This window comes from Alosa sapidissima, chromosome 4 (assembly GCF_018492685.1).
Source record: "Alosa sapidissima isolate fAloSap1 chromosome 4, fAloSap1.pri, whole genome shotgun sequence".
NCBI classification, from domain to species: Eukaryota; Metazoa; Chordata; class Actinopteri; order Clupeiformes; family Clupeidae; genus Alosa; species Alosa sapidissima.
In genome coordinates, this window is record NC_055960.1 from 15,157,989 (window position 1) to 15,183,130 (window position 25,142).

At 44.0% G+C, this 25,142-nt stretch overlaps 1 protein-coding gene across 4 annotated transcripts in view; it reads left to right on the forward strand.

Moving 5' to 3' along the window:
* Positions 1-25,142, forward strand: part of ndrg3a (ndrg family member 3a) — a 47,982-nt gene that overhangs the window by 17,540 nt on the left and 5,300 nt on the right. For 2 of the 4 annotated variants that reach the window (XM_042088670.1, XM_042088671.1), the window contains exons 4-16: positions 13,877-13,982; positions 14,315-14,435; positions 15,771-15,833; positions 17,704-17,764; positions 18,858-18,944; positions 19,318-19,374; positions 19,984-20,087; positions 20,203-20,268; positions 20,372-20,423; positions 20,704-20,751; positions 20,957-20,992; positions 21,540-21,591; positions 21,907-21,924. In XM_042088670.1, coding sequence (XP_041944604.1) covers positions 13,877-13,982; positions 14,315-14,435; positions 15,771-15,833; positions 17,704-17,764; positions 18,858-18,944; positions 19,318-19,374; positions 19,984-20,087; positions 20,203-20,268; positions 20,372-20,423; positions 20,704-20,751; positions 20,957-20,992; positions 21,540-21,591; positions 21,907-21,924 — 871 coding nt within the window. Of the gene's footprint in view, positions 1-7,861; positions 8,208-13,876; positions 13,983-14,314; positions 14,436-15,770; positions 15,834-17,703; positions 17,765-18,857; positions 18,945-19,317; positions 19,375-19,983; positions 20,088-20,202; positions 20,269-20,371; positions 20,424-20,703; positions 20,752-20,956; positions 20,993-21,539; positions 21,592-21,906; positions 21,925-25,142 lie in introns of those variants that run through there. The other 2 variants (XM_042088672.1, XM_042088673.1) reach the window with 2 other exon arrangements.

The window sequence follows — 25,142 nt, forward strand, 5'->3', positions numbered from 1 at the left end:
GCTTTAGATAAAAGTGTCAGCTAAATATAAAATATACACATGTAACACACACACACACACACATACACACACACACACACACACACTCAGAGTGTCACCATGGCCGCTATTGTGAGGGCTGATTTCTCTGCTCCGACCCCATTCTTCAGCACAATGGCTTTGGCCTCTCTTGCTCTGGTGCAATGTTCCCAAGCTTTAGTTACTCAAAGTCCACAGGCAGGATTGTACCAGGGATCAATTTAATTTCAATCCATGCCCCAAATAAAAGTTCATTAAATAAATGACATCATCCATTAAATAAACTCATCAAATAAATGATATTCAGTACTAGGAAATGCATCAAAATGTGATTAACTGGAGATCTGGTAAATATTTCTGTGTATCGCTGAATATTGTGAGGACCTCCGTTGACAGTGACCTCGATGAGCCTGTGGGTCTGTGGTTTTGCTGAGGATTGCAGGTCCAGTTTTGCTCTCTCACCTGATGGGCTGCTAAAGAGAGCCATGTTCAGCATACAGGATGCACTTTATCCTCCAGCTGTCATTGTGGGTTGCAGTGGAATTGTAAGAGTTGCAGTGGAATGATTCCCACTCTCCAGTGGCGGCCATGCATTTTGCAACCGGTGCTCAGTTGGTTTGGTTTAGTGCGGGGTGTCTGGGATAGATAGCTGGGGGCAGGGGTGCAGGAGGCACGGGGGACGTGGGGGATATGTCCCCCGCAGTGCTGAAGAGACAGCCGTCGTCCCCCTCACTTTTGATAAGGAAAAAAAGCCTTATAGGTACGCTAAATAAATAATAACATATAGGATTTGCGCTAACTGTAAAACTCCCCATAACAGCATCACATCACTAACCACAGCCATCTACAGTACTGTAAGACTGCACAATCTCATATTCACTCTGTTGGATATCTGAAGCCAGTTTTTTCTACTAACAATCATAAAATAATCCAGGCTACTTTCTTAGCATAAATCATTCATCATCATCTTTATTTGAGGCAGGCTGGTATTCGAGGCAGGCTTTTTAAAATATTTCTTACCTGCATTTAGACATGCGTTTCGTTTGGAGCGGCATACCGGTAGGCTATCAAAAGCATTTTCGTTTTGGTTTGGGATTTAATTTACTTTTGGACTGTTTGATTATATTGCTAAATGTTGGGACTGATGGGCACTGAAATCTGGGAGATATTTGATGGTTCACTGTTAAGTTTCATGCAGTTGAAAAGGTGTCGGGATTTCCACTGCTGTTTATTGCGAGACAAGGCAGCCCTTCATTGAATAGGGGTTGTGCTGTAATGGAAACCTTTTTGCGTAGCCAAGTAGCCTAAATTGAGTTATTGTTTAATTATGTATGATTTAGTAGGCTACTTTTTTTTATAAAATTCATAGGCTGGAATGCCTTGAGTCGCAACAATTGTGTTTAAATGTAGTAGGCTTCAGCCTTTGGCAATTAGCTCGAAAGGGGCGGCAAGAGAATGATCTTGAGAACGTACGTTGGAGACCCATGGTAGGAAAACGACTTTTCTTTGCCAACCGTAGGCTATTAATCCAACCAACATAATACACGGCCTAGCGTTCTTATGCGTTCAGTGTGGGGTATAAACAAGCTGAGAATTTAGCGGTGTCACGTCTGCCTGTCACAGACATGGGGAGCTCTTTTAAGCTTGGGATAATGTGATACAGTTACTACAGTAACAGTATTTTATTTTACTTCTTATGTAATTTTTGTTCAATTTTATAAATGCTTTGTTTAAATGCTGTTGGAACAAATAGTTATAGATTATAGATTATAAAGGCAACTTTCTGTTGCAATTTTCTGTGTGTTCTGGACTGGTAACTTGTTAAGCCAACACTTGTTAAGTTCTAACGTTGCATAAATATTAACTGCAAACACACAGTGGAGAGTTGATTTGGTTTATACCAGACAATTTAAGTAGGTCTAACTAGGCTATTTGATCATGTAGTCTATGTTTGGATCATAGGCATGATGATTCATTCATGGCTTCATAAAATATCAACATCCCATGTTGCTTTTTTATACCATTGGCCCAAGTAGTGACCAGTATTCTACCATTGGCCCAAGTAGTGTGAAATAAATAAAAAATAAAAAAATACAAGTATAATTGTACATAGCAAGAAGCTGGTCTGAGGGCAGATCTGGCGTTGTGCTCATCTCACAGTTTTCAGAGAACAATCAATGGTATTATCTTAATATTCTGGCAAGTTTAAAATATGATGGTCGAAAGTGGGCCAGAGGTGGCGATCCGATATCTGGAAATCTGATCTCACTATGGGTTTGTGTTCACAATTTGGTCCCCCTCACTTTCAAAATATCTCCTGCGCCCCTGACTGGGGGCCTAATGCAGATTGCATCTGATCTCGACCCAGGTTGAAGCTCACGTTGAAAAAGCTACAGGACATTTGTTTGGGTCACATACTGAAAATGTTCATTCATATATGTGTAGTTGTTCATTCATATATGTGTAGTTGGTTTTTATTTTGCGATCCTGACTGATGTTCTAATTTCTAATCTCTTGTGGATTGTTACAATTCAATCACAGCAGTACTTTAACACTGTATATTTATATTTGGTTTAGCATGCACTGCTGTTAATGGCTAGCCCTTCCTTACTTATGCAGGTGGGCCACTGTCTTATCAGGTCATTTCAGGATTTGCCCTTCAGCGACACTTGTGGCCACTATTAGAATGCACAGGATGATAAGGATTGTGGTGCATTCTTGCTGGTGTACTCAGAGTCGTCTGTTTGAATGACACTCCTGTATTGACCCAGGGCTCGGCTACAGGACCTCACAGCTCCTTATCTCTAAAGCCTTAGCAGTCTCTTCAGCACACTGATAATGATGTTGGTTGTCCTTTTTTTCTGACTGGGTAGTGGGTACTAAAGTGAAATCAAGCAACGGCAGTCAATTTTAGACTCTTTTGGCTATTAACAGACAAAGGCACAAATATCAAGACAGAAGCAAGCCCCACCAATGCAAAGTCAGAAAGCGAAAAATGCAAAGCAAATCCTGAAAGAATATCAGTGAGTGTGTTAAAGGTACACTATGCAAGAAATACCTGAAACTGCATAGTGTACCTTTAACATGTAGATACTCTATTTGGCTCTGCTTGTACCAGTTTGGTTTAAATTCTTTGAGCTTTGGAATGAGTAAATATGTCAGCATAAAAATTTAGAAATTAACTACATTTAAATTGTGAAAGAAGAATGGTGAATGTATGGCCATGGTTATGCCTGAAGAAATAACTGAAGGTGTGTGTGTGTGTGTGTATGTGTGTGTGTGGGTGTGCGCGTGTGGGTGTGTTTGTGTGTGTCCAGTATGTGTGGGTGTGGGTGTTTCATCAGTATATTGAGTGGAGAAGCCCAGTAGAAGTAGAAGCCCACTAGAGTGCACTAGAGTGTGTGTGAGAGTGGAGCCAGGGGGCTGTCACGCCTGCACCCACATCACTGCTGCTGCAGCTAAAAATAGCTTCTGCAGGTACTGGGCTAGGAGGAGCACAGTCTTGTGTGTGTGTGTGTGTGTGTGTGTGTGTGTGTGTGTGTATTCTGAACAAAGAGAGAGCACAGAGGGGAATGCAGTGATGTGATCTTACCACTCCCTCTCAGCATGACGTGAACGCGGGGCACACAAAAACACACACGCGCACACGTATGGGCAGATGGTACGTTTGCGGGAAGAAGCCACACCCTTCCTTTCTAGTAATGGGATTCTCTGCAGCAGAGATGCAGCAGTGCTGTGATGCAGAATGTAGCAGTGCTGTGTCTTTAAGGTTACAGAGGGTCTGTGTACCACTTCATGACAATCTGTTGATGTGCCATAGCCTTAATGTAATCACTGTACCAGTGTTTGTGTCCTTTGATCTCAGCCACAAACTCACAGCTCAACCCACCTCTTTCATTTGCTATGTTCCAAATTTGACACTTTTGTGTTTTGCACTGCAGTGCTGATTGTAAAAATATACATAATTATATGTTCATTGAATCCAGTGTAATTTGCGTTTGCTTGTACGCATGAATGGATGGATGTGTGTGTGTGAGTGTGTGTCTGGGATTTGTGTGCATGTAATATATATATAGAGATATATAGAGAGCGAGAGAGACCATGTAGGTGTCAGGCATCTGCCTGTGGAACTGAATATGTCCTGGTGATTGGATGTGGCATTTGCTTCCCAGCCCTCACATATCTAGTGAGACAGTTCAAGGACGCAGAGAAGGTCAAAGGAAGGTCATTAGATATACCCACAATAAAAAGCATCTTTTCATATATTTGTCCGTATAGCCTTTCTATAATAGAACCCAATCTAGACCATTGTCAAATACCAGTCAGTGACCTAAATTCTCATCGTTTTAATTTGATACAATGACTAGTGATCTCTTGGCTTCAAAAGGGTTAAATTTCTGTGGCAAAGTCGTGCTTGGAGAAAGACTGCAAGTCATGGCGGACCTTATGCCTAGATGCAGTTGCATCATTACAACCAAGAGAGGGTGCTACAAGCTCAGAAAAAGGAAGGCCATTTGATGGAATTGAAAGAGACAGCACAGTGAATGTAACGTACCTGCTTTCTAATGTCTCTAAGTACTTGTGATCAGTTGTGTAGCTGATTCAGATCAGATCATTTTTTTACAATCATATACTAATTGAAAGGTTTTTAGGGTATTGCTTTAAAGCAGTGGTTCTCAAACGTTTTACAATAAGTACCACCTCAGAAAACAATTGGCTCTCCAATTACCACCATTATAACTGCCATTCAAATATAATAGTTAGGCCAATTTCACATTTTGTATATTGAGCATACTGTTTTGCATCATTTGTTGCTTGCAGGTGCCATGGAAGCTTCACTAGTCACCAGTTTGATATAATTTGAAGTTATTATGTGATCTTTATGAAAAAAAATCTTGGAGACTCCTGAAGAACTACTAGAAGGGGTCCTCGTACCACCAGTGGTACCCGAACCACAGTTTGAGAACCACTGCTTTAAAGTAAAGCTGATTGAGTCTTGTTTGCTACCACATTCTCCTGTTCATGGTACTGATCCAATATAGCGTGTGTCGGTTTTTATCTGTGTTTGTTCTATGAGACTGTGAGGTGTTAAAGAACAGCTGACGGTGGTCCCTGCTCAGTGTCCAACAAGCCTGTTTGAGTTAAGGACACTGAGCTTAAAGGACACAGACAGTGATTATCACACTACTGCTGCCATCAGCACCACACACTATCTCTCACACACAGACACGCACACACACTCTCTCACCAACTCCTTCACTCACTCACACACAGACACGCACATACACACACACACACACACACACACACACACACACACACACACACACACACACACACACACACACTCACTCTCACACACACACACACACACACACACACACAGCACTCCAAAGAGTCTGTCAAAAGGCAACCATATTGCATCACACTGAACTGAATGACTTTTTGTCGTATGCTGAGTGAGAATATATGGGTTGATTGGTATCGCTGTCTCAAATCACTGCAGTACAGTTGCCAAGTGGTCTTTACTTGGAGAAGATTCTTTGCAGAAATGTTTCATTACCACTGGACTGCTTCCATGTAGAGCTGGTTGATGCAAGGTGGTATCATATAGATCACCTTGAGCTCTGTAATTGTATCTGTAGTATTGCATATTTTTTCAGCAGAAAATATTTTGTTAAGTCATTGAATTTGAGTCTCTTTTTGTGTGTCCATGAGTGTTTGTTTGTATTTGTGCTTGTATTTGTCTGTGTGTGTGTGTGTGTGTGTTTGTGTATTTGTGCTTGTGTGTGTGTGTTTGTGTATTTGTGCTTGTGTGTGTGTGTGTGTGTGTGTATGTGTGTGTGTGTTTGTGTGTGTGTGTGCGTGGGTGTGTGTGTGTGTGTGTGTGTGTTGTGTGTGTTTGTGTGTGTGTGCGCGTGTGTGTGTGTGTGTGTGTGTGTGTGTGTGTGTGTGTGTGTGTTCCTCCTGTGGGACTGTGAGTCTGTCAGGCTGCAGCTGCTCTCTCTGCTCTCCTCCATTTTCCCCTTCAAAGTGCCGGGCTCCTGAAGGTCGCTGTGTGACGCAGCAGCAGTCCGTGACTCACGCAGCACCAGACTCGCTACACACACACACACACACACACACACACACACACAATCACATACATTTGCATACACACACACACACACACACAATCACGTACATTTACACACACACACACACACACACACACACACACACACACACACACACACACACACACAGACAGACAGACACAAACACAAACATTTAAACACACACATGCCCATGCTAACTAGGCTACAAAGTTGTAAAGTGTTTCACAGAGACGCATGCACTTACAGAGAATACAACCCCCCACCCCCAACACACATACACCGAAACATATATTTTTACAGATAGACATTATGTAATGTCTCATATTTATTATACTGGACCATGCACATATACAAATACATTTATACAACCACAGACGTGCATGTAAACACTCTGTAAAACATGCTTACAAGGGTATGCATGTACATTCATTCTCTATTTCATTCGTTCCATAGTCTTATTGATGCAAACACAAAATACATAGTGTATTAAGCTATACACATTCTGCCCATTCAAAAATGGTTATAGCATAAACACAATTTCTGTATCTTCTTCTAAACCGGTTTTGTACTTCAGGTCCACCCTAAATGTGTATTGTTTCTATATATATGGCAATTGATGACATGCTTTACTGCTGATAGGATGAGATGAGTGTGTGTGTGTGTGTGTGTGTGTGTGTGTGTGTGTGTGTGTGTGTGTGTGTGTGTGTGCGTGCGTGCGTGCGTGTGTGTGTGTGTGTGTATTGGGGCGGTTACCCCATGGGGACAGCAACAGCATCGCTTGCACGACAAATAGTGTTTGTGAGGACAGCAAGAGCCATGGAGAGAGAGAACGGATCAATAAAGCATTTGGATAGACTCACTCCAGCGTAGCCCTGCAGTGTCCGGTTACCATACCCCCACCCCCCCCACCCCCCCACCTCCCCCCCAATATGTCACGCATGCACCATCGCTTCCAGTTCAAATGGACATTAATGTTTATGCCATCACATCTGCTTTCTCCAAACCAAGCCCATCTGACTTGCATCAACATGTTCGGAGACCTTCTCAAAAGGGCAGGGGACAACAGGAGCGGTGCAGAGAGCATTGTGTCTGCTTGAATGTGACTGGGTTGTTGCAGGGTCGTTTGAGGACGGTTGTTTCAGGATGAGGTTGGCACGGAGGAGTTGTATTGAGGAGGTTGGCATGAGGAGTTGTATTTGTGCCAAGAATTCTCTTGAAGATTCCAGGCTTTGGCTGAAACAGATTTGGCATGTCATGTTATAAAGAAAGCCTTAAAGAAAAGGATATTTGTTCAATATTGGAGTTTATTCCTGCATAATGAGGATAATGTTCAGAAAATGATGGAGCAGTATAAGGGAATTGTAGGGATACATTGAACCAATCAGATTTCTTCATCAACATATGACAGTTTAATAACCACACCCAAATAAATAAGCAGTGTAGCCGAAACAGACATCCACTCCTTTACGTCCTGTTTCTCTGTTTCTCATTCTCTCTCTCCCTCTCTTTCTCTCTATCTGGCATTCTCTGTAGGGCTGCTATCCCATCTCTCTCTCCCACCCTTCCCTACATCCCCGCCCCTCCTCCGCATCAGCTGACCAGCAGCCAATCAGAGCGCTCGGCCGCCTGGATGCTGCTCTGTATGCATGAGCGCCTTGTGCTCACAGAGAGCAAACCGCAGTCTCCTTCTCTCACTCTCTCCTCTCGCTCTCTCTCCGTCTCCACGTCCTACCCATTCCGCTCTCTCTCTCTCTCTCTCTCATTCAAAGGGTCTTCCTCCCCCTCTCTCTCACTCTCCCTTCGTTTCTCACCCTCTCGTCTCGTCCCTCCACCTTTCTCCTCTTTTGTCTGTTTTCATCTGCTGTCTCTTCATCTGTACGGGTGTAGCCACCTCTTTTCCTCTTCTCCTCCGCCTCTTTCACATTCTCTCTCTCTCTCGCTCTCTCTCTCTTTCTCTCCTCTGTCTCATCCCTCCCTCCTTCTCACCCTCCCTCTGAGGTTCAGTTAGTCAGCTGCTCTGTCCTCTGCTTGCTGGAAGCCATGTCAACAGTGCTGGATGTGGATCAGCTCACGAGCTGTGGGAATGCAGTGGTGAGTGTGCAAGGAGATGCTCTCCTAGCGCGGACACGCCTGTCATCTCTCCCGCTCTCTCTCTCTCTCTCTCTCTCTCTCTCTCTCTGTCTTTCCATCGTCTCTCCTTCTCCATCTCTCTATCGCAACCTTCCATGACTTCTCCCTCTCTCTTTCCCTCTCTCTCTACAATCTCTCCTACTCTGTCCATCTCTCCCCTTCTGCTCTTTCCATCTCACTTCACTTATCTTTCTTTTTCTCTCTCGCCCTCTCCCTCTCTCCCTCTCTCTCTCTGTGCGGATGTGTCAGGGAATGTTCCAGCAGTGGTCAGGTTTTGCTGCTGTTGTTGCAGCTGCTTCTCAGCCTTGTGCAGGGTGATGGTGGTGGTGGTGGTGTGACAGAGTGAGCTTCTCAGCTGACCTCTGGGCTCATTGCAGTGTTGCTATGCAGGTTTCTGCACACTCTTGTGTGTGTGTGTGTGTGTGTGTGTGTGTGTGTGTGTGTGTGTGTGTGTGTGTGTGTGACCAGTGATGTGTTGGCATGTGTGCGTGTTCAGTGCTCTCTCTCTCTCTCTCTCTCTCTCTCTCTCTCTCTCTCTCTCTGTGCATGTGTCACGGACTGTGAGAAACAGCCTCATGCTGACCTCATGCCACGCTACAACATGCTCATACACACGTGTGTGTGTGTGTGTGTGGTTTTATGTATGTTTATGTTTGTGTCAGCAGTCTTATGTGGTTGGACAGGCCATAGAGTGCCTCTTAGGTATATAATGTTATATATAATATACAATATAATGTAATTTACACCCTGAAAAAGCCTTCATCACATTGCATTCATTCTCCTGAACGCTGTCCATTTCTTTCTTTCCCTCTTTCTCTACCACTACATGGCACTCAATCTGTCTATCCATCTCTCTCTCTCTCTCTCTCTCTCTCTTTCTTCCTCTCGCTCTCCCTCTCTCCTGCAGTTCTGCTCTGCTGTGCTGGGGTGTGGTGTGTCTGGCTGCGTTGGCTGATTTTTCAGTCTGCCCATGTACTTGTTGGAGAGAGAAAGGGAGAGAGAAAAACAGGGGGAAAGAGGGATAAATGACTTGAGGTCTGTGTTATGTGTGCTGATGTGCCAGTAGTGCTGTGTAATGGTTGACAACCATGTGTGTGTGCGTGTGTGTGTTTGTGCATATATGTGTGTGTGTGTGTGTGTGTGTGTGTGTGTGTGTATGTGCATGTGTGCATGTGTCCATGAAATGATTGATGCTGTCTTTGAGAAAGAGCTTGTGGGGGGATGTGAGGCTATATAACATACCATTCACATACAGAAACACATACACACACACACACACACAGCCCTTATCTACATACATTCATCAAGCAGCATTGGTGTCTGCTCTTGCTCTTACAGCTAACTTGAATAAATATAAATGGATCCCTATTTACTGATGCCATGCCTCACCATATACCTCTGAATCCTCACATTCTGGCTACATCGTGTGTCCTTGTGTGTGTGTGTGTGTGTGTGTGTGTGTGTGTGTGTGTGTGTCTGTCTATGTGTGTGCACGCACATGTGTCAATATGTGTGCATGTGTGTCTGTTTCATAATAAGAGCGCTAGTGTTTGTGAGTGCAAGAGAGAATGGAGCGATAGCATGATACAGACAGAGAGAAAGGGAGGGAGGGAGAGAGAGAGAAAAAATGGGGTGAAAGGGTTGCAGCCATTGCGGTGCTTGTATCTTGTCTCGCTCGCAGAGCCCCACCCTGAGGTGTGTTTGTTTCTGCTGCTCGCCAGCTGACTCCAGATCAGCTCTGATCAGACCCCCTTGGGTCACGTACACACACACACACCCACGCTGAGAGGGGAAAAAAGGGTCCTCGTCAGCAGATCTGAGATCAGTTGTATGGTTGCAACGTGTTATGTGATGACTCAGATTTTTTTTGTTGTTACACAAGAACTTACTCTGCAACTTCTCGTTTTTTTTCTGCATTTGTGGCTTTGTCTTTCCCCATTGGAGCTTTTTTAATTCCCACAATGGACTGTCTCTCTCTTTCTCTCTCACTCCCTCTTCTCTCTTCCTCTTCTGTCACATCTCTCACCCTTTCAGTTTCAGAGCAGCACTCGTGTCTGTCTGTGTACATCTGTGTGCATCTGCTGTCTGTGTCCCACTCTTCATATGCACGAGCGGCTAACTCGTCCACTAGTTGTCCTTGGCGCCTCCTTTCCCACCCCCAGTTCTCTCGGCCTCTCCTCTGCAGTAAAGAATTACCCACAGTTCCTCGGGGCGTCAATCGCGCCGTGCCACCCTGCCGTAGATTTCCGAGGTAAATGTGCCTTCTCTAAGATGGCTCCTCACCTGGCTTATTAGCCTCGATGGCTCGTTGATGTCACATTATCTTCCCTCTTGGTTGAAGATGACCCTTTTCCTATCAGTTTCGAGCACTCTGTCTCATGTGACTTAATCAATGCTGCAGACCACAGGATGGCTAGCATAGCTCCCTGTTATATGAATAAGTCTCAGGGTGACTGCCTGAGGATGTGTGTGTGTGTGTGTGTGTGTGTGTGTGTGTGTGTGTGTGTGTGTGTGTGTGTGTGTGTGTGTGTGTGTGTGTGTGTGTGTGTGCATTTCCTGGAAAAGGAGAGTGCTGCTGCCCTTGAGGGATTGATATTTGCTCTGTGTAATGCGTCCTCAGCTCCCTTGCCTTTATGCAATTACTCCTCCATTCCATCAGCTGTATGCAAGAAGGTCTAAAGGCACATGAGTGCATGCTCTCTCTTTCTCTCTCTCTTTCTCTCTCTCTCTCTTTCTCTCTCTCTCTCTCTCTCTCTCTCTCTCTCTTTCTCACACACACACGCACACACACACACACACACACACATACACACACACATACACACACACACACATACATACATACTAACACACACACACACATACAAACACCACACCATCTCCTTTTTTATATACATGCACAATAAATACTTGGACATGTATGCATGTATATAAGTGTATATGCACACAAACACACACACACACACACACACACACTGCAGCAGCCGTCTGTGAGGTGGAGGGCTCCTGCATCATCACGTCTGCAGCCTCAGTGCTGTTACTCTGTAATAACCTGCCACTCCTGAACAAGCCCTGGTTTATTGATGAGCTCTGGGACCCTGCAGGCAATGTTCGGCCCATCCGTCCCACTCCCCCCCCCCCCACCTCTCTCTCTCTCTCTCTCTCTCTCTCTCTCTCTCTCTCTCTCTCTCTCTCTCTCTCTCTCTCACTCTCTCTTTCTCCCTTTAGCTCTTGCATTCCTCCCTCTCAATCTCTCTCTACCTCTTTCCATATCTGATCCTATTTCTATCCCTCACTTATTTGTCTTTCACCAGCCCACACTCTCACCCTGTATCTCACACTTATCTCTCCCTCCCTCCCTCTCTTTCTCTCCCTCCCTCCTCCCTTCTATTCATATCTTTACCTTGTCCTGTCCTGTCTGCACAGCAGTGTGGTCATGTGACTGTGATGTCATCGGTGTTTGGGAGCTGCTAATGGATGTGATGTGGGCTCCGTCACTGAGCGGGGTGACGGAGACTTGCTGGCCTCCACCTCCCAGAATTTTTGCAGCATCACTTCCGGTCTGGGTCGCTCCTGAAGGTGCCCCAGAGCACATAGTGGGGGCCTAGCCTCCCTTCCATCAATAGTAATGAGATCAGTCTCTCTTCGGTGCAGATTGAATGACTGAAGTATTTCAGGCTCACAGAATAGTGCCTTTTAAATTTACTTTCCTGTTATTTTGCAACTGGAAGGATGTTTTCAATATGGTCTTATTGTATGATTTGAGGAATTGAATTGATTTCTCTGTCATCTTTTTCTTTTATTTAGAACATATGACAGCGTGTGTCCAAACATTTCTGTGTACCATTGTGCATGTGTGTTTGTTTGCTCTGAGCCTACAGAATGCTTAAATGCACACAGTCTTTTTCTGTACACACTCCTCTAAGACGTGTGTGTGTGTGTGTGTGTATACGCTGCTGCTGAGATATCTACGGAGTGGAGACTTTTTTCCAGTATGTCTCCTCCCTCACACAGAATCATTCTGTCTCTCCATTTTCCAGTCAACCTCTTTACATCACTGCCCAACTGTTGTCCTGAGTCAGAGACATCTCCAGTAGCATTACTGGCACTCGTATATATAGATTAGCAATTTTCACACACACACACACACACACACACACACACACATTCAAACACTCACTGATATGCATCATATATTTCCCATCACACTCATCCCGATGTGATGTATAGATTATGGTTTTCCATGAGGGGCGTTTTCTGGTGTAAATCTTGATGCTTGCCAGATGAGTCATACTACTGCTGAGCCGCCGCAGTACTCCCTCTTAGGAAGTGATGCTTTTCTTCCTCCCATTACACGTGCACCACAGACCCCAGATCAGCGGAGAGATAAGGCCTCTCATGATGACAGAGATATTAGAGAGGGATATGCGGAATAAATTTGTGCTGTGTGTGCTATGACGACTTTCTGCTCAGATGTTGCGGGTTGAGTTGTGAATATCTTGTGTTTCCCAGGTTGTTGAAGCAGAGTTATGGCTGGGCCAACTGTGGGTTAGCAGGGATGAACTGGGTCTTCATGGCTAGAGTGTTATTGGCAGGGTCTTTCAGGTTTGGTTTGGGTTGGGGCTGGGTTTGTTATGTTAGGTTTTTGTGGTTGAGATAGGGAGGGGAGTGTTGGGGAGTTGCTGTTTTTTTTTTTGAGGGGGGGGGGGGGGTTAGAAACTAATCTGAAATCTCAGTGCAAGGTTGCTTGAGTGAGGAGTTATTTTGTATTTCGAGGTTACTGGAGTGAGTTTGCGTTATTACTGCAGGCTTTCTGTGGGGTGGGTGAGGTTTGGGTCACTGCGTTGCTTGAGCTGGACTGGCTCTTTTCTTACTGGGTTGTTGGTTCTGAGCCGGGTTGATAGTGTTGGGCTTTAACCGGTTCGGTATTGATCTTGGCATATGGCCCGTGGGGGAGTGCTCTGGTTCTGACTCTCCCAGACAGTGGTGTTATGTCTTCTCTCCTGTACTGGGTCCAGAGCCACAACAAGCACTGCAATCTCCCACTCTCCCCTGAGTGTTCCCTCTGAGCATTAGTCAGTTACCATACAAACTCTCAAGGCCATTGCACACTGAGTTCATATTTTCTGTCTAAAATTGTTGCAAGATTAAAAATAAATATGATCTCGCATTGTTTCAATTCTGTTTTCAATCGGAAACCATCTTCCTTAAACTTTAAACCCTCGGTCATTAACGTTTTCAGAATGGGAAAGTTTTTCTGCGCCAGTGAATGAGATTTTCTATGCATAGGGGGAAAAAACACATGCAGAAAAATACAGACTTCAGTGAGCAAAGACCTTCACTGCATTGGCTCTGTGATTAGCCATGGTGAGTTGTGTGTCACAACAAGAGAGAATGAAACAGACAGGAAGTTGAGTGAGTTGAGTGACATTGTGTTTTCCTCCTGTTTGTGTGTGTGTGTTCTTCATAGTACAGTGAATTGTTTGTCATACCCTTTGCACAGACCAAAGTGAGTATATCTGTGTTGTCAAAGTGGGTCATAGTTTGTGTGGTTCAGTGCAACCACCTGCTGACCTGTGTATATCTGTGTTCTGCTTTGTGTGTGTGTTCTGCTGTGTGTGTGCTTGTAGGAGCATGACATTGAGACCCCCCACGGTGTGCTCCATGTGACCATGAGGGGCGTCCCCAAGGGCAATCGGCCGGTCATCCTGACCTACCATGACATCGGCCTCAACCGTGAGTACTGCAGTAGGAGCACCCTAAAGCAACACACAGTCAAAACACTGGAGTGGCGTCACACAACAGGTGTCCAGTGCTACTGTGCGTTTTATACAGTAGATTAGAATGTTGACAGCATCCACGAAATTACTACATACACTCTATGGTATGCAGACACAAACACACACACACACACACATACATACACAAACACACAAACACACACACACACGCTCACATGTTATATGCATTCACATAGTAATATTAGCTGATAATATAAAATGAAGGTCACCTGAAGGACTTAGTTGAAGCTGATGCATATTGTCTTTGTTTTTGTTGTCCATCTGCAGATAAGTCGTGCTTCAACACGCTGTTTAACTATGAGGACATGCAGGAGATCACGCATCACTTTGCTGTGGTGCATGTGGACGCCCCGGGACAGCAGGAGGCCGCGCCGCCCTTCCCCACTGGGTGAGCAGCAGCTCTGGGCCTTTCAGCGTGGACATTGGACACACACACACACATACACACTCATGTGCACACACACACACACACACACACACACACACACTCACACACACACACACACAGACACACACCTTCCTTTCCTGTCCTAGCAGGCTCCATGTCCCCTCTGTGCAAGTTCTGTCTCTATGTTCTGTTACTGTTTGTCTTTTTTCAAAATGGCTTCCATTGCCTTCATAAGAAAGGCTAGTCGTGAGCAGGCAGGAAACACGTAGGGGTCAGATGAGGAGTAGGACTCAGTAATGTCCATCACAGGACTTGGACCTGGATCCTTATGAACAATTTTTATTAATTTTCTTTGTTTTAATTGATTCACTCTTTTTCGTTATGCTACGTAGCTTCCATCACCCCTGCACTCCTCCCTCTCCACCTGTTCCTTTTTGTCCTTCCCTGCGTTTCTCTCCCTTCTTCATCCCTCTATTCTGTGTCTGATGCAATGTGGAGCGCAGGCAGGGTCAGATTCCTCGGTGTGTCCTAATGAGATTCGAGCATCGGGTACTATATGTCCTCCCATACCAGATTTAGACGTGAATCCCAACCAAGGCTGAGTTTACGAAAAGAGCTCATAAATAGATGGAGAGGAGTCAAGGGGTGTGTTCAGTAAGGCTGTGGGAGAGCGTGGGTGCAGGAGGGATCTCTGCCGGATTGGATCAGGCAGATTGGATGAGTCAGACAGTCAGCTTGTCACACACACACACACACACACACACACACACAGAGAGAGAGAGAGAGAGAGAGAGAGAGAGATAGGGAGACTTACACACACACACACACACAGAGAGAGAGAGAGGGAAAGAGGGAGAGAGAGAGAGAGACTTACACAACACACACACACACACACACACACACACACAGCCATCAGCTCCCAGTCTGAGGAGCATTGGGTAGATGACACACTAGAAGGGCTATCGGGACCAATGGTGGCACGGCATCTGATGCCTCATGTTCTCTTCTGATTCATTATGCCATTATAAACAAGGCTCATAATGACACAGTGCAGTTTCCAACTTCCCACGCAAATCAACAAGTCTACTGCATGCTACAAGGCTTTCAGTATTGGCCAACCTTCACTGTTTTAATGTTTCTTGTTTGTATTATCTATGTCTGTGTGGTGTGTGTGTTTGTGTGTGTGTGTCTATATAGATGTCCACAAATCTAATTCAGTCATATAACTTTCTAACTGTCAAAGCTATCTTTCATAAATAGTAACACATTGTGTGTCTTCAAATTTCCCCACTGTCAGATTGATGTTGTACCGTACCTCTCTCTCTCTCCCCACAGGTACCAGTACCCCGGCATGGATGAGCTGGCCGAGATGCTACCGTCTGTATTGACTCAGCTGAGGTGAGTAAGTGTGTGGTGTGTGTGTGTGTGTGTGTAGCACAGCAGGCCTTGAGGCCTCGTTATTATGACAGTCCTGCTGCCCTGTGGAGTCGGCGTCACACAGACCATGACAGGAGAGGGATGGGGCTCTTGTTATGTACTCCCACGTGAGCACATATCTTTATGGCAAGTCTGCAACTAATGATGCATTAATGGTATATGAATAATTGATAGTGATGTGTCAATGATGTCTTAATAATCTGAATGATGAATGTGTAATCACTGCAAAAGAAGAGAGATTTGATTTGACCAGTGTGCGTAATGCTGTCGAACCAAAACTAGTGACCTTTGCTGTCTTGGTCTGGGTGTAGAGACACCCCCATGGAGGCCTGTGCGCTGCTGACATACGTTGAATGTCAAGATGAGAGCACCCACACAGTGTAACCTAGCCAAAGTCATAAGCAAAACCACAAACTACCCCAATCATGAAGAATGGACACACGGCTCATGGCCATCTCTCTCTCTGTCTTGCTCTCTGATTGTTGGTGTCTGTCTTAAAGGACCCTCCCACACAGTAGCACAGATGAGTAATGATATTTTGAGCATAGTTAGAGGCTGAAAGTAGCGCTTTACTTTGACGTAGAGAGCTTGCCCCCAATGCTAGGCTACAGTATATGTTGTTTCCTTGCAAGACCATTCTGGTCTTACTCAAAACTACTCCGATTAACATCATGTTGGTCCCCAACGGAAGTCTACACTCATTATATTCAGGGTTCATAGGTCATGGAACTTCTGGAAAATCATTGAAATTGAATAAAGTCTATTCCAGACATGGAAAGTCAGGGAGGGAATTTTATCATTCGTGGGGCAAAATCATGGAATATCAGGGAATGTTTTTAGCAGTTTAATATGTACTTGCCAAAATGTTAATGCAAATATATTTCCAGGCAGAATTGGTATTTATCTGGTAATTAGCTTTACTGCTGCTTGAGTGGTTGTGGTTAGTCCAACTTTGTTTATTCAAAGCCCATTTATTCTAGCCTGACGAGCCAGACCCACATTAAAATGTAGGGTCTGGGCACTCACCGTTCGCAGTGCTCAGTCCGAGGGGCGGGATAATCGGTTGTCTTTCAAATTCTCTCTGCACGCAATAGGACAGCGCTATGAGTCCCATGCATTTCCCACCAGCGGAGCTAGTTGGCTAGTTCAAACTTTTCGAAGAGTGGGTGCGCACATCCAAAGTAAAGTTTTCTGCAGGTGCCAGACAATAGTATCAGATAGTATCTTTTTCTAATAAATAAGATAAATAGTATCTTTTTCTATAGTTCAAACTTTTGCCAACTTAATAAAAGCTTAACTCGTGTCACACTGTTCGCCAACAGCAACATTATCTTATTTGTTTTCAAGTAGCAGGGAATTCAAGCCAAACCGTTGCAACTTTGCCATCAATAATTATGTTAAGCCCGCCTAACGACTCTACATACACGATTTGATTGGCCTGATAGAAGTTAAATTTTTCGAGCTCACAAGCCAACGGAGAGTTGCTAGACTAGCCCGCTAGGGTGTGTCTAGATTTCTAGGCTACATTTATTCATCTCTCACTCTAAAAAAAGTCATAGATTCTTGAACGCTATGCGGCTACTCTGAAATCTTTGATCGGTATATTGTACTATTCATTCTATAGTAAGTCATGGAAATTCAGGTTTTTCGTCAGGGAAAGGTCATGGAATTTTACATCTGACTTAGAGTGCGAACCCTGTATATTATTATACAAAAATGGACCTTAGGTTGTTTTTAGACTGGAGGGTTCCTTTATATGTGATTGCACATCTTATTCACTGAAGGTTGTGTGTGTGTGTGTGTGTGTGTGTATTTTTTCTGTTGTCCACAGGATTAGCAGTGTAATTGGTATCGGTGTTGGGGCCGGAGCATACATCCTAAGCCGATTCGCTGTGAGTCCAACTCATCCCTTACACTGCTCTTTAGACACTTTAATGAATGCATAGTTTATTAATTACACTGGAAATTCCACGTTTTCCAATTTCCCAGCAAATCTGTTGTTTATTTAATGGGTCATGTATAAATGAATGAGCTGCACTGAGTTGCTTTCTCTGCTTTAAGATGGCTGTCCTCCTCTCTGTTGAACTACATGGCAGAGAAATTTGCATTTTTGTTTAATTGGTTCCCTGGCCTATACTCAGTCTGAATATTGATCCGGAATCTGTTCCTCTTTATTTCAAGAAGTCTATGCTCATAGGGTAGATTCCAGGAACAGGCCTATAGTGAGCCACATCTGAAATATTTCATCTTTTGCAAGTCCCAATATGTATTCAAACTAATGTGCCTGTGTGAAGGGCACATATTGCTTTTCTGAATATGCAGCTTTGCATAATTACTTCTGTGTGATAAAACCAGCATATTTCATGGACTATTTATCACTGTCAGCTGTCTGGAACTACATACACACACACACAGGCAGATTAGTACATTTTCTCTCATCTGCAATATCAGTTTTACCAGGAGATTCACTTCTCTTTCTCATCTCTGGGGGGGGGGGGGGGGGGGGGGGTCCTGTTGAAAGATTGATGCAGCTGAGGAAAAGATGAGTAGGGGGGAGAGCCAGTGGAGGGGCTGCTTGCACCTGCTTGACCCCCCAAATCCTGTTTGGCTATGTTTTTATGGACAAACATAGCGCTTAAACACAAGCTATATATTGTCATATAACAAACTAAGCAGATTGGGAGACCTGCAGCTGAATTGCCTGAAGGTAATACAATATACCTAAAGCCTCTGTCCCATGGTACCAGTAGCGGTAATTTACTGCTGAGTCTCTGGGCTTTCACCTGGGCGTAGTGTGATCATAAATCTCGATTTAAATAAACAATCTGAGAGCTAGAGCATCGTGACTGTGGCAGACCTGCATTGCACAAGGCACCCTCTCTGTGTATGTCATCAGCTTAGCCTTTTTTAGAGACCAGAATGTTCTCTCTCTCTCTCTCTCTCTCTCTTTCTCTCTCTCTCTCTCTATCTGTCTGTCTGCTGTAGCTTAACCATCCTTCCCTGGTCGAGGGCCTGGTACTCATCAATGTGGACTCCTGTGCCGAGGGTTGGATTGACTGGGCCGCCTCCAAGGTGAGCCTTTAATCTTCTCTATTCACTGCAGTGCAGCTGATATGGATTTGACCGTTTGATGCTTTCGTCAGTGAATACAAATGACATGAGATTCTGCATGTTTACGTACACATTCCAGCAGCATGGAGCAGATTCATTGCAATAGAATGTTCAATTGACACAAAATGGCAGACAAGACACTAAATACATTGCACAAATTATACACAAAGAGTTTTTTTTTTTTTTTTTTTTAAGAATCCACAGCGTAGCACTGAGGGTTGTGATGATTGTATAATACCTTTTTAAATGTTAATTAAGAGTGTTCTAATATGATGATGTGAGAGAAGGGAAGGAACAGGAAGGGAGTGGAACATGCTTTAATTTGCCTTTTCAGCTTTCCGGCTGGACTAGCAGCGTTGTGGACAATGTGATGGCTCACCACTTCAGCACTGTGAGTACTGCTGCCTTGTCCGAAGTGTGTATATTCATTCATCTTAAGGCTGAGTTTTTCCATCTAGTATGCTCGGATTTAACATCAGCCTTTTTCTATGTCCTATTCTGAGATGTTTGCCAAGGGCTTTGGTCATTCTGAATATATTTCCAACTCCCGAGTCTATTGTGAAGAAGAATAAAGATTTTGATAACAGTAGGCTATGTCCAAGTCTTTAAGAAGATATTTGATCATTTAGAATAATAAGTGTTTCTGTAATTGGTTTGAGATGTTATCAAGGTACAGATCTGCATTACCTTTTCATTAAGAATAACTTAATTAATCAGTAAAATTGGCTCATTTAATCCGGCCCCCTAATCACCCCCAGTGTAATTGGCTCATTTATTAATTCCCTCACTCTCCACCTCAAACTGCTGTGTGGTGAGCTCTCTGGCACAGCTGGGTGCTAGTTAATACATTGATGATAGTTATTGGGGTTCCCCCTTCACTGTACAGTGCTTTGGATGCCTGGATAAAGCGCTTTATGTAAAGTGTGGTGAGTGTCGCTGGATCCGGTGAACCAGACTCCTGGCCTGATCTCTGAGTCCAGTGGTCTCTGTTTGCCCTCAGGATGAGCTGACGGACAACATGGAGCTCATTCAGACCTACCGGCTCCACATCGCCCAGGACATCAACCAGGACAATCTTGGCCTCTTCTGCGCCTCCTACAGCAGGTAATGACCCACCGAGGCACCCTTACACCCCTCCCCATCATCCTATCCCTGCTCCTTAGGGAAATCATGCCACAGCTGCCGTAATGAGGTCTTATTGGTCTATTGCCTTTTGCAGCCGCCGTGACCTGGGTGTTGAGAGGCCAACTGTGGGCCTCAACGAGGACACTGTGAACACGCTGACGTAAGTGGAGGTTCTGGACTCTCATACTGCTACAGTGGGATATGGCAGTGGGGTGGTGGTGGGTGTTGTTCTTCATTTGTGACCCTTCACTCTTGCCATACAGGTGTCCCTCTTTGCTGGTGGTCGGTGATACATCTCCTGCCGTTGATGCAGTGGTAAGTCCCATGATTCAGGGCTGACATTAGGTATTTACTGGCTGCTAAGTTCTTAGCATATCAAGAATGATCACATCCAACTGTAACAGGCTGTGATTCACTGTTCCAGTAATAACATTCTGCTTACGCTATATGCATAAAAATAGACACTTAATACTAAAGAAATTGGGGCTCTTCCCTGAAGAGAGGCAGGGGAGAGCTAGGGGATTTCTAAAGATGTATATGACATGTATGTGGTAAGATTGTCGCTGCAACTCAAATCTCTCATGTGACTGCACAGGTTGAGTGTAACTCGAGGTTAAACCCAATAAAGACCACCCTCCTGAAGGTGAGAACACTGGTCAACTGGCTCATTCAAATGCAAAAAAAAACATCTCTTGAATATTTTTCACTAAGTACTTCACCTTCCTTTAATGTTACATTTAAACACTCAATTTAACATACAAACTCAATTTGTATGATTCATATGAATTCCACCACGGTGTGCAGTATTAACACTCTACTCTTTCCTTTGGCTGTGTCCCTCTGAGCAGATGGCTGACTGTGGTGGTTTGCCCCAGGTTGTGCAGGTGGGCGGCCATTATCTCTGTACTATTTACTTGCCGTTTATAAATGTGTGATGTTGCATATAAGACCGTTATTATTTACACCATTAGCTCTTTTTATATCTGTAATCAAATTAAAGGCCAATGTTAGTTAAAGGTATTAAAGGCCAGTGGTTATTAATATTAAAAACTAGTCTCAAGCAAGTGTCAATGATTGTGGAAATGGTTATGCATTTTACCACCAAATGTATCTTTATACAAATGGTAATAAAATATTTCTTTGACAAATCGGTCTTGACTGAAATGCATTTTCAGGAAACGTAACCAGTCAAAATTCTTCAGAATTGGTGTATTACCTTAACAACGTATACCCCAAGACTTTAGAGAAGTTATATTTATATTTGTTTTGGTAGAAGTATGGCTTTTTTTGAGAATAGATAAGCACTTAATGCCTTTCTCTACCAAAATATCTGTAGGACATATTGTTGATATATTGAATATTTACAAAAATAAAAAGCAATTTTGTTGTAAACTAACAGTAATTTCATTTTTCCTTCTCCTTCTACTATAGCCTGGTAAACTGGCAGAGGCCTTCAAATATTTTGTCCAGGGAATGGGCTACAGTAAGTAAAAAAAACTTTTCATTTTGCTTTCCAAACAAAACTTTCAAACTTGTTTAGTGTAGCATCTAGTTTTTCTGCTGCCAGACAACAATTCTTTAGCCAAGCAGTATTTCTTTTCCGATGGATTGAGTTGAGTTACGATTCGTGTGAAAAGCAAGCGCTGCTTTTGAAGCAATTTCGCCTCAGTCTTTGTCAACCACGGCAATGAAAAGCTCTGGAGTGCAGCCAGCACTGCGCTAATAGAGAAAGTGCTGTTTGTCACTCCCATCACGCAGTCTGGAGCCTCTAACTCTGTTTCCTGTCTCGTCTCCACAGTGGTCCATAGCCCCAGCTGTAAGTAGGAGAACCACCACGTTTCCTAGCATGACTTGCATTTATAAGCTCTGTAGAGCAGTTGCCTGTTGAGAGTGTGCTGTGTTTGTTTGCCTAGTGCCTCCGTTTTTCGAAACACAACAATGTAAGATGTAACTTTCCTTTTGATGAGCATTGTGTTGTAGCCTTATGGCCGCATCCACAGCCCAAATTGATTTGAATGAATGCATGCAAAAACAACACAATAAAAAGCATTTGTGCAAAATCTACAAGGGAAGTTGCATTGTCACTGTTGTAATATACTTTTTAGTGTTTGTAATATCAGGCTTTGAAGTATCTTGAAAGGCATCATACTAAATAAATGATGCTGGTATTAGATGTATGGTATGAATGGTGTTTATTTGTTCCTGCACACAAAGCAAGTGTTGAATGATTGAATGGCGAATGCAGATTTTGCGCTGCCCATTTAAGCCGTTCTCTTTTCCCATGGCTCCCCTCCATTTGGATTGCAGCTCAAAGGTCTGCTAGCCCTGTGCTGGGGCACCCTGAAGGGGGAGGGATGGGGGGGACGCGCAGGGGGGGCGGGCATTATAAAGCCTTCAGGGTGGAGGACTCTGCTGGAGAAATGTCAACAGAGGATTAGTGAAGGAAAGAGGCTGGCATCAAATGCTCATTCACACAAGATAAAAAAATGTCTTCCATCCAATAAATAATAATGTTCTCAAAGCATATTATTTACAATATGTTGATGTGTAAAGGTGTTAATGTTCCTCTTTGTTTATACATAACTTCCTTTCAGTCCATGATTTTGACAGAGATGTGTAGGTATAATCTGTGAGATATGAGATGTGTTGGTGTCATCACATAGTCATGCTCATTTAATCATCACACACGATCTGTCTCGTTTGCACATCAGGAATAATCCTGACCATTCTCTTTTAGATGTCACTGAATAAATAACTTGGTTTGATTGCACATTGAAAGCAGATTTGTCAGTCACAGAGTTGTGAGAAGATTTTATTCTTATCACCAATATCTGTTGAGTCTGTGGATTTAATTATGAGCAAAATTGGCCACTGATTTTTCTCATCTTGACTCACTTCCTTTAGCAAGCAGAAGTGTACACCCTGAGATCTTTTAGTTTAGTCATGTCCTCAGTGCAGTGAGAAGTTATATAGAATATTTGAAGGGACATGTGTGGGTTTATACTGTTAATGTAATTTACTAATTTAATAGGCTAGCAGCGTTACCTTGGCAAAATAAGTAAAACGTTCCACTTCCTAGCTAGGCTGATATTGATAGTGTGAGGGACTATACTTAAATGTTGCTGTCTGACGGGAAGGCCTAGTAAAGAAAAAAGGGACCTGGTGTTTCCTCTTCTCTCACGGTAAAGCAGGAACACCTTCCAGATTTCACCAGAAATGACACAAGCCCACCATTTTCTCAGACGGAGTTGTCTCCCTGTACATGCACACACACACACACAAAATATACACATACACTCCAGGGATGGAAATTAACACCCGCCACCAGCCAAATGCAGGTGAATTTGTGTAGGCCTACTGGCGGGTGAATTTGGTCAACTTATGGTTACTGACGGTTAAAAGTAATGTTACTAGTAACCTATTAAAAGATACAGTCCCCTCAACTATCAGTGAGCTGCAATCTTCCACACAACATAGGCTCAGCGCTTCATGCGCTAGCAAGATCTGTGCGCTAGCAAGATCTGTGCATCTTCACACAGGCTAATGTCCTCACGCAAATAGTTGGAAGTGGCCCGCATAGGCTACTATTTTAATCCGGCCCGCTAGCCTGACGAGCCAGACCCACAATAAAATGTAGGGTCTGGGCACTCACCGTTCGCAGTGCTCAGTCCGAGGGGCGGGATAATCAGTTGTCTTTCAAATTCCCTCTGCACGCAATAGGACAGCGCTGAGTCCCATGCGTTTTCCCACCAGTAGAGCTAGTTGGCTAGTTCAAACTTTTGCCATCTTAAAACAAGCTTAACTCATGTCACACTGTTGGCCAACAGCAACATCCATCTTCTTTGTTTTCAAGTAGCAGGGAATTCAAGCCAAACCGTTGCAACTCTGCCATCAATCATTATGTTAAGCCCGCCTAACGACTCTATACACAATTTGATTGGCCTGATAGAAGTTTAATTTTTCGAGCTCACAAGCCAACGGAGAGTTGCTGGACTAGCCCTGGAAGCAAATGTAATTTGCTGCCGCTAGGGTGCGTCTAGCTTTCTAGGCTACCGGCCCGCCACACCTTCACGGAAAACTATGACACGGTGCTATTTAGACCTATAAGGCAGGCAGACACAAAGGGCCAGATGTTCGTACATTTGCGAACGTAGAGTTATCAGCGCCATGGCCAGCCCGCTTCTAGCCTACTATTCCAACTAGAACATGCTGAAAACATGTTCATCTTCATGGCTAGTTTGTTCAGCAATAAGGTTTTGCTGGTCATTTATCGTGATTTCGCACCCGTAATACATTGCTGTGACGACACGATCCATCAAAAAACCCATAGACAATCGGACTGGACTTTCAATGGCACTACAGAGTGGGCTGATCTCAGTACAGAAAAGCTACATGTTTATTGGCCACAAAATAGTCATTTCCAGGGAAGCCCGGCGTCTCTGGGAGTGAATGGGACAATGGGATGGCATGGACGCCGAGCTTCTGTATGATGATTGGAGGAACCGTCATAGAGGCTGGACTCTTTTTGATTGACAGCATATGTCGCGATCTGACAGGAAGTGGTTCAAGTTCAAGGGATGCGTTAATGTTACGGTACAGATCCACTAGCACTTCACTTCATTTTGTCGTGTCGCATTCCACTCTAGTCCTATGGGTGACGTCAAGCGACTTTAACGCGCCCGCAAAGCATTCCGGGAAGGCAGTGCTGCATTTGAAAATATGTCGCGCGTCAAAAAGCTGGGCAAAGCCCATCTTTATGCAAATGAATCCGTTGAGGCCATCCTTAAAAATATTTTTGTTTGCAGTAACAGCCAAAAAAAAATAAAAATGGGTCGGTAGGTAGGTCAATATTTTTTTTTTCAAGATTCAAACTAAAAAAAAAAAGTACAATTTTGGTCATGGTGATTACATAGGAATGAATTTACACAAATGTGCATATCGTGACGTAACTGACTGGGTCTGCAACCCGTGCCTTCAGGCGCACCATTGCAAACCTCATTCTGATGCAGGTTATATAGACCAGCCTTTCTCAAA